Source organism: Drosophila takahashii, chromosome 2R, assembly GCF_030179915.1.
Source record: "Drosophila takahashii strain IR98-3 E-12201 chromosome 2R, DtakHiC1v2, whole genome shotgun sequence".
In the NCBI taxonomy this organism is placed as follows: Eukaryota; Metazoa; Arthropoda; class Insecta; order Diptera; family Drosophilidae; genus Drosophila; species Drosophila takahashii.
This window is the reverse complement of record NC_091679.1, coordinates 20107082-20122521: the sequence shown is the minus strand read 5'-3', so window position 1 is coordinate 20122521 and position 15440 is coordinate 20107082. Positions and strand designations below refer to the sequence as shown.

The 15440-nt window shown below is 38.6% G+C and overlaps 2 protein-coding genes across 5 annotated transcripts in view; one reads left to right on the top strand and one right to left on the bottom strand.

Moving 5' to 3' along the window:
• Positions 1–15440, top strand: part of ZnT41F (Zinc transporter 41F) — an 83627-nt gene that overhangs the window by 10606 nt on the left and 57581 nt on the right. The gene's annotated exons all lie outside the window — the stretch shown is intronic.
• On the bottom strand, positions 666–5214 carry LOC138912626 (uncharacterized). The gene is made up of 2 exons (XM_070213796.1): positions 1850–5214; positions 666–1754 (listed from the first exon to the last, which is right to left on the bottom strand). The coding sequence occupies exons 1-2, from the start codon at positions 3966–3968 to the stop codon at positions 1735–1737; spliced, it is 2139 nt and encodes a 712-aa protein (XP_070069897.1). The 5' UTR covers positions 3969–5214; the 3' UTR covers positions 666–1734.

Sequence of the window (15440 nt, the reverse complement as noted above, 5' to 3'; positions counted from 1 at the left end):
ATACCCTTGCAGATCATTCCTATTAATTAACAAATCGCAAAAATGTTCAATTTTCAAATATTTCTCATTAATTTTCCGATCGTTCCTATGGCAGCTATATGATATAGTCGTCCGATTTTGATAAAATTTAAATTTAAATTCGGAAATATTTAAAAAGAGTCATATCCTAGAGTAGAAGATAATACAATAAAAACCAAAGAAGCTAGAATTTATTTCCTATTACTTTTCCATTAATTTTCCGATCCATCCTATGGCAGCTATATGATATAGTAGTCCGATTTTTTAAATAATTAATTCGAAATTCAGAAATATTTAAAAAATAACATCCCCAAAAGTAGAAGGTAATATTTCAAAAAACACCGAAGCTAGAATTTTTTAAAGTTTTTTTTTCCGATTCTTCCTATGGGAGCTATAAGATATAGTTGTCCGATCCGGTCGGCTCCGACATATATACTACCTGCAATAGAAAGAAGACTTTTGCGAAAGTTTTGTCCCGATAGCTCAAAAACTGAGAGACTAGTTTGCGTAGAAACAGACAGACGGACAGACGGACGGACAGACGGACAGACGGACATGGCTAGATCGACTCGTCTTGTGATGCTGATCAAGAATATATATACTTTATGGGGTCGGAAACGTCTCCTTCACTGCGTTGCAAGCTTCTGACTGAAATCATAATACCCTCTGCAAGGGTATAAAAATTATAAAATAATAATTATTGTTTATTGAATGGCTTAGGTGCCTGGCATACAGTACATAAACTGTCTGCCTAAAGTCGTCGCAACTAGAACTTGAACCAGTTGGACTAAGGATTGCATATGAGGATCTGAAGACTAGAGCGACAGCCTCTGTTGAATGCAAAATGAGTAAAACTTGATTGTAGGAGTCAAAATTGTTACTGATTTTATTGTATAAACTTAACGGTATTTATAGGTAAAAAGTGCATAGGTTAACAGAATAGGTATAAAGCAAAGTGTCGGTTATTATGCATTATGCGAGCCCGGATAGTTACAATTCAGCAGAATAAGCTTGTGCCAGTAAGTGGGTCATTGATAATATTGCTGACGGCTTGACCCGATATATGATACTTCAGAGCGCTGACTTATAACTATTGCTGCGACTGAACATTCTCCCGGCCGTTGAACAAGTGTTCAACCATCGCTAATGCTGAACGCAAAACTTCGTGGGGTAGGTTCAGGTGATGGCTGCTCGTCGTTCTCTTGGTTGGTGCAGGTTGGCTGTCGTGGCTTCCAGTTGACGAATCGCCTTCTGAGACTATATGCAATGATCAATATTATTGATATTGCTAACGCAGCATACGTGGCTACTTGATGATGCTGCACAGTGGTAAATTGATTTGACCATGCTGTATCCTTTAGCTTAGCCAGCCTTTGTTGTAGACGATCCAGTTCGTCTGATTCAGATGGTTGGGTTGCAGTCTCTCGAGCTGACTCTGATGTATCTTCCACATCGGGCGTTGTTATATTGCCAAAACGAATGTACGCTTAATGTGATTCGGTGATCATCGTGCTGAATGCGCTAATGCTGATGTTCACGTTTCGTGCGGTGCAGCCTGAGGACAGAGATAATAAACCCGATCCATTAAGGTGAATGGTGGATGGCACGCCCTTGCATACAGCTTGAAGTTCTATTTGGTTGTGGGTCCATCTGTTTCGTTGATGCGTTCTTAACCAAATCAAGTCTGCTTTCGATTTAATAATCTCACAGAGTGTTTCAGATTTGTTGTTGAATAGCTGAAATGCACATCGATTTTCAGCGTTGAATGCGGCTTAATGGTTAAAGCAAATGTGTTCGTTGTTGGATACTACTAGACATTGCTCGAACTCACCCTCAGTAAGACCGATGAATTGATCTCTATGGGAATTTACAGCGATGATAGGTGTCTTAATGTCAAAACGATTCCAGCCTCCTGAGTGCCACGTTGGGATGGGGATGATGCTGAAGACTTCCTGCTGTGCTGTTGATACCAGAGGCACTGTCATTTTGAATATAACATGATCTGTAGTTGTAGTTCCCTCGGCGCGCATGATTTTATAGAGTTCCATTACATTTTCCGACGAGACCGGCAACATCTGATCCGGAAGTAGATGATCCCGAATTTTGTCTAATTGGTCTCTTAGCTGCTTAGGAGTTATCAGCATAGGACTGATGGTTCGATGACGAACGTCGGTAAAAACGCTGGCAATTTCCGCTTGCATCCGCTGCATTCCAGTAGCCAACAGCGTTAGCTGGGCAGTTAAGATCACAAATGCTTGCTGTAAGAGGTCGCCTTGATATCTGCCTCGTTCCTTGTTGATGGTTGCAAGTTGCCGCTCCAAATTTCTGATGCGGTTATCAGTGGATGACTTGCTTTTCCTGACTATGTTTATAGTAGAATCCAAGATCGACGTCTGATTCTTAAGCAGCATCATCAGCACATCTTCTTTGGATTTCACCTCATTGATAACCTTGGCCATGTCGACTGCATACCTGGCGTCAAGTACACCAAATAGTGAGTTAGCCACGGTACCTGCTACATCGAGTGGTGATCTTCGCTGTCGGGAATGGTTGATCAGATAACTTCCTTCTTGTAGCTCTTCATATACATGTTGAAAATGCGTAACTATCGAGTTGCATGAGTTTTCGTTATGGAGCTCAGAACACTTGTGCCTGAGTTCCTTAATCCCAGTGGACAATATGTTCATATCGCACCAATACGGTTTCAAATCATAATACGCAATGATGGTCCATTCCGAAGCTGCCGTTCTTGCAGTGCCGAGTCGTTCATAGAATATTCCGGGCTGATTGATCTCTTCTGAAACTATTGCTCCTTCGATGGAAATGTTAGACCGCTTTGTCGATACTTCTTCTTTAAGAAGCGGGGCAAGCCGTGTGAGCGAGACGCGAGACGCAGTTTTTACGTCTACTACACGTACGTAATTATCTCTGCCAGGATATGTCTTTACTATTTTTCCCATCGGCCAACTCATCACCGGCAGGTTATCTTCTTTTATTAATACAAGTAGCCCTTCTTTGACGTTCTGCGACATGGTCTTCCATTTGTTGCGCATTTGAAGCTCTTGAAGGTATTCCATTGACCACTGCTTCCAGAATGGGTGCTTAAGTCTGGACACTAATTCCCATCTTTTTACCAATGTTTTGTTGTTTGGGGAGAGATTTACATCGGGTGGGGCCGTTAGAGGCTCACCAATCAGAAAATGGCCTGGGGTTAATGCAGACACATCCGTAGGATCAGACGACATGGGTGTAATAGGTCGAGAATTAAGAATTGCTTCGACTTCCACTATTACAGTGTTAAGCTCCTCAAACGTCAATGATGCGGTGGCTGTGACTGATACTAGTAACCGTTTCGCAGATTTTACTGCAGCCTCCCACAGCCCGCCGAACGATGGAGCTCGGGGCGGTATGAACTTAAAATCCACTTGTCTCTGATTGCAATGGTGGATGATCTGGGCTTGTGCCTTATCCGTGAAGATCGCTTCTTCTAAGGCCTTTAGTTTATTGTTGGCGCCGACGAAGTTGGTTGCATTATCGCAATGGATGGTCTGACACCTTCCACATCGACTCAAGAACCGTCGAAGAGCACCTAAGAATGCATCTGTTGTTAGGTCGCTTACCAACTCTAGATGTACTGCCTTCGTAGCGAAACAGCAGAAAACTGCAGTATACGCCTTGTCTGGTCTCTTTCCACGGAGTTTATGGTGAATCCAAATTGATTCTTCTAATTTCCCTCCGACTCTGATGAGGCTATCCTTGCCGATCATGGGGAATAGAGAGACGAGAGCGCTCTTTTTGTCCACGGCCTTGTGGGCAACAAGTTGCTTGTACTCACATGCGAAGTCAATTTTCTGAATGGTGCGCAGTATGATGGTACGAGCGTGAGTTAGTTCACCAATGCATAGGGTGGTTGTACTTGATCTGTTTCTTTTGTAACAGAAACGCATCATATATGCCACAATTCTTTGTAGCTTTCAAAAACTATTGCTATGCTTGCAGTTATAGAGTTCTTCCCCTGTCTGATCCTGACATGCTGGAAGACTCACTTGTTTTGTTCGCCGTTCAAGATCACTTAGACCGATTATGGGCATCTTGATCCATTTGTCACTTGAACCGTGTAGAAAAAGTGGTCCATACAGCCAGAGGGTATGTTCTGATAATTTGCTGGCTGCAATTCCTCTTGATAGCACATCTGCTGGATTGTTTGCCGAGGACACGTGTCGCCATTGAGATGGATCTGAGACAGCTTGGATTTTTGCTATCCGATTCGAGACGAACGTGTGGTATGCGGCCGACGATGCGTTTATCCAGGACAAAACTACAGTTGAGTCAGTCCAAAAGTATCCAGAAGCCCTCTCGATCGGTAATCGCAAATCCTTTCCTACTCTGTGTGTTAGTTCCGCGCCCAACAGCGCAGCACATAGTTCAAGGCGGGGCAAAGTTTCTTTCGCGGATGGAGCCACTCGTGACTTGGAGCAAAGAAGTCGTACCGAAATTTGATTGTTTTTGTAGGTAGCTCTTATATACACTGCTGCTCCGTACGCACGCTCTGATGCATCCACAAATGTGTGTACTTCTTGATGGACTGGAACCTTTCCATTATAGATGTGCCTAGGAATTTGCACACTGTTTAATGCTTGGAGATCCGATCGATAGTTCTTCCAATCATTTTGAAGTTCTTGAGGGAGCTCATCGTCCCAACTCAGGTTCAGCGCCCAAGGCGTTTGCATAAATATTTTTGCCTTTACTACCACGGGGGCAAATAGTCCAAGTGGGTCAAAAATTTGTGCTGACTTGGAACTTACCACGCGTTTGGTGATGATTGACGCCTCGCTTTTCTGGGATCGCCCACACAGTTGATCCCTTTGTGGCATCCATACCAAACCCAACGTCTTGGCACTGTAGTGTTTCAATGTTTCGTCTAGCTTGACGGTTTTGATGGTGTCTGCTTCGGGAACGTCTGTTAGAATTTGCCCATTATTGGAGCACCATTTTCGGAGCTTGAAACCGGATGGTAACAGTATTTTATTTAATTCCTTTTGAATTTGGACTGCTTCCGCAACGCTGTTTTCTCCAGTGAGACAGTCATCTACGTAGAAATCGTGCTTTAGAGCAGACGATCCAAGCGGGAATTGATCCTTTGCCTTCTCGGACAAATAATCTAAGCATTTCGTTGCTAGGAATGGGGCTGACGTTGTACCGTATGTTACGGTTTTGAGCCGATAATATTTAAGATCATCTGATGGATTCATTATCCAGACGATTAGTTGATGATATTGATCGTCAGGGTGTATCCACACCTGCCGATACATTTTCTCTATGTCCGCTGTAAACACGTATTTATGAGTGCGGAAGCGTAATTGAATTGCAAATAGCTCGCTTTGCACCGTGGGTCCAGCATAGAGTATGTCGTTCAAAGACTTGTTGCTGGTGGTTTTGCAAGAAGCGTCGAATACTACCCTCAACTTTGTTGTACTGCTTTCCGGCCTTAGCACACAGTGGTGTGGAATGAAGTACTGATTAGCGGGTATATCTGTTTGATGCACTTGTTTCATGTGTCCGAGTGCTTCGTATTCATCCATAAAGTCCACGTAGCCTTTCCAGACTTCAGGTGACGTTCTTCTTTCTAGAGCCAGAAATCTATTCGTGGCTGTTTTCTGTGATGCCCCCAGGGCTGAAGTTGTTCAAAAAATGGGAGTTTCACAACAAATGTGCCATCCTTTGCCACTCCCAAGTTTCCTACGAAGTGCATTTCGCAATGAGCCTCTTCTGGTGATCGATGCCATTCCTCGGTTTCAAGATTTTCTAGAGTCCAGAATCGTTCCAATAGTGTGTAAACTTCTTCGTCTGTAGCTGCGGCGGCACAAACCGCCGCTGAATCGTGATCCGAGGAGATCCGTCCGGCAATGATCCATCCAAGTTTTGTATTCTGAAGAACTGGCCCTCCTGTCTTTAGTACAGACTGGTTTGGCAGCAGCAATGAATAGTAGTGCTCTGCTCCGATAAGCATGTCAATCTTTCCTGGCTTATCGAAATTTGGATCGGCTAGAGCTATGTTGCTTTGTAGGCTTGCCGAATTTAACTGATGCGCCGGTTGATCAGCTATTATGTGTGGTAGGACAAAGGCTTCAACTTCTTGTGTGAAGGCGTTATGCATTGATTTTATTTGAACGTTTGCTCTTGCTCTACTGGTTTTTGGATTGCCTCCAATGCCCTCGATCCGTAGAGAAGTTCCATGAAGTTTCAGTGATAGTACTGAAGCCATTCGTTCGGAAATCAGATTTATTTGTGATCCTGAATCTAGCAGCGCTCTGAAGGTAGCAACTTGACCATTGCTAGCCTTCACTGATACTTTGACTGTGGCCAGCAAGTTATAATTCTTGTTGCTTGCTGCACCTACAGTAGGTGAATGTTGATTGGATGATGCACCTGATGTGGTTTCCAGATGCAACAAAGTATGATATTTCTTGTCGCACTTAAAACACGGGCGACCACGGCAATCCTTTGCCTAATGGTCATTGCTGAAGCAGTTGACACACAGTCTTTGTTTTGTACCCAATTAACTCGTTCGGGTATTGTTTTGATGGGGAAGTCATCGCATTTATAGAGCCAGTGATTCCTTTTGCAAAATTGACAGCATGGTCCTTTTCCAGTACTGGCTGATGAGCATGCTGGACCCTTCTGTTCCTTTCTTGATTGTTGTCCCTTTTTTCCTGTTCCAAGAACTCGGATGCGCTGGTCCAGAAAGCTGAGCAGTGTGTCGAGACCCTGTAACTCTCGGGACCCATCTAACGACTGCTCGTATAGGGCTCTGCTTGCAAGATCCAATTTTTGCTTGATGATGGCAATCAATATTGTATCCCAACTTGATACATCGATGCCCAGTCCCTTTAATGATGCTAGAGACTCGATAGTTGTAATGTACAATTCTTTTAATGACCTTGGATCGTCACTAACTGTGTTTTGATGCAGGAAACGATTGAGAATCGTGTCTGCCACATGTCGGGGATTGTTGTAGGAATCGACTAATATACCCCAGGCGCTGAGGTAATTTTCTTCCTTAAGATCTATATTAGAGGTCTGCATGAATGCATTCAAACTGACAAATGAATCACTCATTCTTAAAACTTGTATAAGTTTTTCTGTATTCATTACTTTAAATATGAGTGAATGCAGTACTTGTGACTGTATTGCCAAATACTGTACTCACTTTTCCAGACACAGTACAGTATATTGTGAATACAGTGTTTTTGGTGTACAATAACTCATTGTACAGTGAATGAAGTTTTCCCAAAATTACAAGGCCTACTGAATTTATAAAATGTTAAAGCTTGCTTATTTCTTTGTAATATTGTAATCTATCCACTAGCAGAATCACTTAAAACCTAATGAAAGAGACAAAGTGTCGTTAGTCATAAAATATTGACGGATTTATTAATACATTAATCGCTATTCAAGACATTTTCATTAATGCTGTCTATGTTGGAGTTTAAATACATTATTTTGTTGACCAGTCGAAGCAATTTTGGAACGCTTTGCGGAAATTGGATTTTTTGCAATTGAAAACGCCCTCTCCGACGGAGCGCTACTTGCTGGGACCGCTAATATTTGTAGGCCTAGTTTGTATAATAATGGAAATGTTTTCTTATTGATAAATCACCATTGCAGGACATTAAAGTCGTCACTGTACGAGATTTTAACGTGTTTATATGTTTCGATTTCATCATTAATTGTATTATGAAGGCTATTGCTTTGGATTGGTTGAGTGTAGTCTTCAAAAACAGGATCGATTTGTGGATTAGAATGAGTTATGGAGTCTTCGTCTTCTGATGGGCTATTGCAATACAAATTTGCACTTTTTTTTTACTCAGAGTACAGTAATGTACAATAGTAATTGAGACGACACTCATAGTATTGTTCAGATTGAGAAGCATAACACATAGTATTAAAAAAGTGTTCACTCTAAAATAGTGTACTCAGTTACTATTGGTAGAGTGGGTACTCTCTACAATATTGTATAAGTACACTAAATTTGAGTACCGTGTACAGCTGTACAGTACTGTAAGTTTGGAAATAAATACATTCATGCAGGCCTCTAATCTATATGTCTTATCAATCTTTCAGCCTCTCCAGTTACGGTGGTTTTTAGGTACCACATTTTCCGTACCGTTGGCATGTTAGTATCATGGACCATGCATTTGAATAAATCAAAAAACTGAGTCCATTTGAGTAGATCCCCATCGAATTTGGGGATGCTGACTCTGGGCAAATGCATATCTTCATTGCTAGAGGAGTTTGATTTTGCTCCTAAGATATCTTGAATTTCCTTTTCAAGTTTCAGGAAGGATTTCATGTCATGGGTCATCGTATTCTTCATGTACCGAGAAATGGATCTCTTGCGTTTGCGCCCATAGTGATTTTATCAAATCACTTGTTACGCTCTTTCCCGTACCTGAATACTCTTTCAGAGCGCGCCTAATAGAATCTGATATTGCCTTTTGTCGACGACATGCTGATATTAGTTTCTGGGACCCTATCGTGGGATGCTGAATGCTTGCAGGGTTACCAGTTGGGTCTGGAATTACCTCGGCTTGGCTTGTTGATTGTTCCATGCCGTCCCGCATGATAGCTCGATATTTGTCGTATGACTCACGACAGTCGTTATAGAATTTCATGTATAACGTAGTTCTATACTTTTGAGGAATCTTGAGATCATTCGTTGTGAATCGATTCCAAGCGTTATCGAGAATGGTTAGTCTATTTTTATAATAGTTCGGACTTGATTTCCTCTCTTTGAATCTTTCTTGAAGTTGATGATAGATTTTGAGATTTCTTGACTGATCTCCTCTTGCACGTCTAGTGCTTCTTTGACTGCTTGCTCATCCATGTCACTCATATTTATTACGTTGTGTTAAAAACTTCTGACCCGTTGGGAGTGTTTTATTTGCTTGTATAGCTGGATACGCTCCTATTCGCAACCGAAATGGTCTAAGAAGCTTTTAACACTTATGAATGATTTGGGTGAATTTGATGACAGCAACTGTGGTGCTGAGTTCTCGTATTCTGAGAATGCTTGATTCTGGTTTCAAAGTGTCGCCTGTTGACAACTTCGAGAATGTGTCCGGGATTGGATGACCTAAATTCGTTTACCGGGATCACAAAAAACGATTTTATCAAATCGTTGACGGAGCTGGTCGCCTTGTTGACCAGTCTTCCAACTTCCTGAGTCGACTTTGCTCAGGTGTCCTTAATCTGTCGCCTTGTTGACGACTTGGGCAAAAGGACTTGTATGGAAGATACGTTGTGTTCTATGGTGTGATCTCTTGGTGAGATCACGTCGGGGTCACCAAAAAGTTTATTGAATGGCTTAGGTGCCTGGCATACAGTACATAAACTGTCTGCCTAAAGTCGTCGCAACTAGAACTTGAACCAGTTGGACTAAGGATTGCATATGAGGATCTGAAGACTAGAGCGACAGCCTCTGTTGAATGCAAAATGAGTAAAACTTGATTGTAGGAGTCAAAATTGTTACTGATTTTATTGTATAAACTTAATGGTATTTATAGGTAAAAAGTGCATAGGTTAACAGAATAGGTATAAAGCATAAGTCTTATTTTCAGGTAGTACATATGTCGGAGCGAGCCGGATCGGACCACTATATCTTAAGGCTCCCATAGGAATATTCAAACATATATAAGAAAATTCTTGTTAATTTGTAGGAAGAAGGCGTTTTAATTCTTGACTACTTAAAAACAAAATTCAAAAATAGGAACACTGAATCTGGAATCCCTGGAACTGCACCGAGTGAGTATTACTTTATCTGCAAGGGTATATAAGCTTCGGCTGGCCGAAGGTAGCTTCCTTTCTTGTTATTAAAAAAATTTGTATAATCAATATTGAAAATAAGTCTTATTCTCCATTTTTATACCCGTTACTCGTAGAGTAAAAGGGTATATTGTATTCGTGCAGAAGTATGTAACAGCTAGAAGGAAGCTTTTCCGACCCTATAAAGTATATATATTCTTGATCAGGGTCACTAGCCGAGTCGATATAGCCATGTCCGTCTGTCCAACTGTTCGTCTGTCTGACCGTCCGTATGAACGCTGAGGTCTCGGAAACTATAAAAGCTAAAAGATTGACATTTTGCATCCAGATTCTAGGAGTTCCTACGCAGCGCAAGTTTGTTTCAAAAGGGTGCCACGCCCCTCTAACGCCCACAATCGCTTATAAACGATTTTAAAATTTCAATATTTCGGAAAAGTAAAAATGCAGTTTTATTGTGTTTATCAATACCTATCGAAATGTAGAAAAAAATTTTAAAATCGGACCATTCGTTAAAAAGTTACGGCGGATCAAATTTTGTATCTCCATCCTCTTAGCACTCCCTTTAGCTGAGTAACGGGTATCTGATAGTCGGGGCACCCGACTATAGCGCTCTCTCTTCTTTTATTTTAAAAATTTAGAATAAGTATTATTCTCCAATTTTTATTATAAAAATTGAAAAAAGGTCTTATTCTCCAACTTTTATTATATAAATTAAAAATAAATTATATTCTCCAATTTTTATTATAGCGAGGACGGAAGCTAACTTCGGCAAGCCGACGTTTTAATACCTTTGCAGATTTCACGAAAGAAAACTTGACTAGAATAGCAACATAAATTAATAAACAACAAAATATTCTATAATTGAAAAAAAAATAAAAACTTAAAATTTTTCACCCTGTTGTTCCTATGGAAGCTATAGGATATAGACGTCCGATCGGCACGCGCTTTTACTTTGATTAAGGTATGCATAAAAGAACAGGATTTGGGAAGTTTCATGTCAATAGCTTATATTCCGCGCGAAATATCCTAAAAAACGTCAAATTTTTACCGATTTCACCCTATTGTTCCTATGGGGAGCTATAAGATATAGACGCCCGATCAGCTCGCGCTTTTACCCTGATCAAGGTATGTATAAAATAATATGATTTAGAAAGATTCATTTCAAAAGCTCTTACACTGAGCAAAATATCTTCATTTTGTGAAAGCTATATCCGATTGTTCCTATGGGAGCTATAGGATATAGACGTCCGATCGGGTCGGTTTTCAAACTTGATCTGCGTACACATGTTTTAGGACGAATGTGAAAGTTTAAAGTCGCTTTTAAAACTGAGCTCGCAAACGGTATTGAAACAGACATACAGACGAACAGACGGACAGACGGACATGGCTATATCGATTCCCCTATTGATCCTGATCAAGAATATATATACTATACTATACTATATACTGCGTTACAAACTTCTGACCAAAAATACCCTTTTCAAGGGTAAAGAATAGAAAATAAAAATGGAATCCACATATCTTTTGAACCAATATTGCAAAAATATAAAAATAGGATTGCTCTTCGAGTCAATATTTTTCATATGAGTTATGACACGACCATGTCCAATGACAATGACAAATGCACCTGTTCATCTGTCTGTTTTACGCATAAAGTAATAAAAAAATTGAGAGCAGCGAATTATCCAATTACTTATAAGTATATTTAGTTAAGGTAAAATATGTATGATTCGCAAAAAAACATCTTCTTATTCTTAAGAATTCGCAGTTTTTGAAAAGTCGATATAGAATGGAAAAAATGTTTACCACATTTTTACTTTTGCCGAGCCAAACTAAGTAGGTCGTTTTGGCCTTCAATTTTTTTTTAAATTTATAACACTTGTTTGAAGTCCTGATTAAAACTTTATAATTCATATAACTTTAACTGGTCAAATCATTAACGTTAAAAACTGTAAAATTAATAACACAGGCCGACAAAATGTGACATGGGTGTATTGCCATGAAATCAGACATTTTTAACACGTTATTTTCGACTAGCGATGATATTTCGAAATAAAATATCCTTGTTTGCTTAACTTAGGATAACATGACATCATTGTTAAAGTTTTTTTTCTTTAAGGCTTTTTTTTAGAGTGTACTATATATATTTGATCAGAATTAGGTCCGACGACTGAGCATATCAACCTTACCAGTCGACATTTGTATTCGAAAACTAAATTTTTGCATCATTCAATGTGTGCTTCGTATTGTTTACACACTGAAACACCAATTTAAGGGGTATATTGCCTTTTATCTGGACCAAAACTCTTCAATGATCGTTTTTATTAAGACTCTGCTGTCATTCGTGTCTTCAATACGATAGACGGGACCACACAAAGTTGCAGGAGATTAGGCCCCATACCATAGCCTATCATTCTTCGTTGAAATTGGTTTTAACTGTGAGTTTTAACATTAAGGCGGTGACTATCGGTCTTTTTTAATGAGAACTTAAGCAAAAAAGGGCAAACATATATATTTGTGTGCCATCGGACCGTTGGCTTGAGCCATTTCATCACACACCATGCCATATGATTCTGATCACAGGCTATCATTTTTTACTGGTTCTGTATCGTCTAAAATAATAACCTTATTTGGTTGGCTTGGCCTTAAATTTTTTGCTGCAAGTTTTAAAGGCATTTTAGATAAGTTTTTATTAAAGAATTATCGACTTTTGACGATTAGGAAATACAAACGCGTCTTGTCCCCAGTGCTTTTTAAATATTGCGCTCCAATGTTTTGGACAATTAAGTGTTTTAACATCGTGCGGTGAACTTTTTACAACGGTTTATTACTTTTGGATACAATTCCTGAATTTTCGAATCACTTTCGGAAAGAAAACACAATTTTGTTGAGTAAATTTGAAATTACACGTTGCAAGCCAGTTTTCTTTACGTTTTCAATAAAAAACAATTTGGAAGCTAGCTTCGGCCAGCCGAAGCTTATATACCCTTGCAGATCATTCCTATTAATTAACAAATCGCAAAAATGTTCAATTTTCTAATATTTCTCATTAATTTTCCGATCGTTCCTATGGCAGCTATATGATATAGTCGTCCGATTTTGATCAAATTAAAATTGAAATTCGGAAATATTTAAAAAGGGTCATATCCTAGAGTAGAAGATAATACAATAAAAATCAAAGAAGCTTGAATTTATTTCCTATTACTTTTCCATTAATTTTCCGATCGTTCCTATGGCAGCTATATGATATAGTTGTCCGATTTTTTAAATAATTAATTCGAAATTCATAAATATTTAAAAAATAACATCCCCAAAAGTAGAAGCTAATTTTTTAAAAAACACCGAAGCTAGAATTTTTTAAAGTTTTTTTTTCCGATCCTTCCTATGGGAGCTATAAGATATAGTTGTCCGATCCGGTCGGCTCCGACATATATACTACCTGCAATAGAAAGAAGACTTTTGCGAAAGTTTCGTCCCGATAGCTCAAAAACTGAGAGACTAGTTTGCGTAGAAACAGACAGACGGACAGACGGACAGACGGACGGACAGACGGACAGACGGAGAGACGGACATGGCTAGATCGACTCGTCTTGTGATGCTGATCAAGAATATATATACTTTATGGGGTCGGAAACGTCTCCTTCACTGAGTTGCAAACTTCTGACTGAAATCATAATACCCTCTGCAAGGGTATAACAAGGAAGGAAGCTATATATATATACCCTTATATACCCTTGCAGATCATTCCTATTAATTAACAAATCGCAAAAATGTTCAATTTTCTAATATTTCTTATTAATTTTCCGATCGTTCCTATGGCAGCTATATGATATAGTCGTCCGATTTTGATCAAATTAAAATTGAAATTCGGAAATATTTAAAAAGAGTCGTATCCTAGAGTAGAATATAATACAATAAAAACCAAGGAAGCTAGAATTTATTTCCTATTACTTTTCTATTCATTTTCCGATCGTTCCTATGGCAGATATATGATATAGTAGTCCGATTTTTTAAATATTTAATTCGAAATTCAGAAATATTTACAAAAAAACATCCCCAAAAGTAGAAGGTAATATTTCAAAAAACACCGAAGCTAGAATTTTTTAAAGTTTTTTTTTTACGATCCTTCCTATGGGAGCTATAAGATATAGTTGTCCGATCCGGTCGGTTCCGACATATATACTACCTGCAGTAGTATAAAGACTTCTGGGAAAGTTTCATCCCGATATCTCAAAAAATGAGAGGCTAGTTTGCGTAGAAACAGACAGACGGACAGACGGTCAGACGGACAGACGGACATGGCTAGATCAACTCGTCTTGTGATGCTGATCAAGAATATATATACTTTATAGGGTCGGAAACGTCTCCTTCACTGCGTTGCAAACTTCTGACTGAAATCATAATACCCTCTGCAAGGGTATAAAAAGTGATTGAATGCAAGTTTTTCGATTTTTAATTTTTAAAAGAACTTACTGTGATTACTTTTGTATCAACAAATTAGTGAGAAAAACTAAATTGCAAAAACTACAATATTTTGTGGGCAAGTGTCCCTATTATTTTTCACATGTTAAACTAATGCAGTCACGCAAAATAATCAAAATCTCCAAAACCATGTTAAATTTTTTTCTCAAGTCAATTTTTTTTCATGTTTAAGCATTTATTGAAGATATCTACTGAGAAATTTTTTGATTATTTTTTTTTTATGGAGATACGTAAGTTGAAACATTTTTGTTGCAGGTGTCCCTATTATTTTTCACATGACTGTATATAATTGTTTTTAATTTTATCAAATCCGAAATTAATTTTTAGAAAAGGCCATTTTATATAAATTTCTATACGCAATAATGTCTTAAGTTTAAAGTGTGGGCGTTATTTTTAGTTTGCAACTGAGTAATTAGACCGCTCAAATAATAATTGTATTGTTCTTATATGTATGTTTATAGCACCTAATAAGTCGCAAAAATGCAACAATTCAAATTTTAGAATTCAACCAAATAGCATTGTTTGTGCCTACGCGGCACTATGGGAAAAAAGTCTATTTTTTTGGCATAAACTCTAGTTTTAAAGATACAATTTAGAAATTTTTTATATATACTATTAAGATAAAGCTGTTATTTCGGTTTTTGTTGCTTTTTGAATCGGACCATTGCTTTCATCCACCGCCCACGCCGCATATTCAAATTAATTGGCAGGGATTTAAAAAAATTTGTATTTGTATTGGTAAGACGGTAAAATAATTTTGGTTTACGTTAATTTTTAAAATTTGTCAAAAAAAAAAAATTGCTGACATGTACAAGAAAAGTGAAATATTATCTAAGAGCAGATGCCAATTTAAGCTTTAACGGGGGTCCAGCTTCTTTATATTTGAGCCCTTTGCAGCCAGGATTTTCACTTGATATGTCCCTTTCCATAAATTCAATTTTTAAGATTAATGAAAGCCACTTAGATTGTTTTTTTATTTACAAAATATTTTTTTTGATGTTTATAAGTTGCTGTATTTAAGTAATTTTTTTGAAGAAACGTGCAAAAAGTTGCAAAAATGATTAGTTTTGCGATATTAAGGATACATTTGGTAATAACTTTGCGTTTTTACCTTT

What these genes read in the sequence shown, in the direction of transcription:
- LOC138912626 (XM_070213796.1), bottom strand. Translation starts at nt 3,968, where the DNA reads ATGATGCGTTTCTGTTACAAAAGAAACAGATCAAGTACAACCACCCTA. An exon ending in ATTCATCGGTCTTACTGAGG is followed by an intron (nt 1,755 to 1,849) that starts GTGAGTTCGAGC and finishes TGTGCATTTCAG; the next exon opens with CTATTCAACAACAAATCTGA.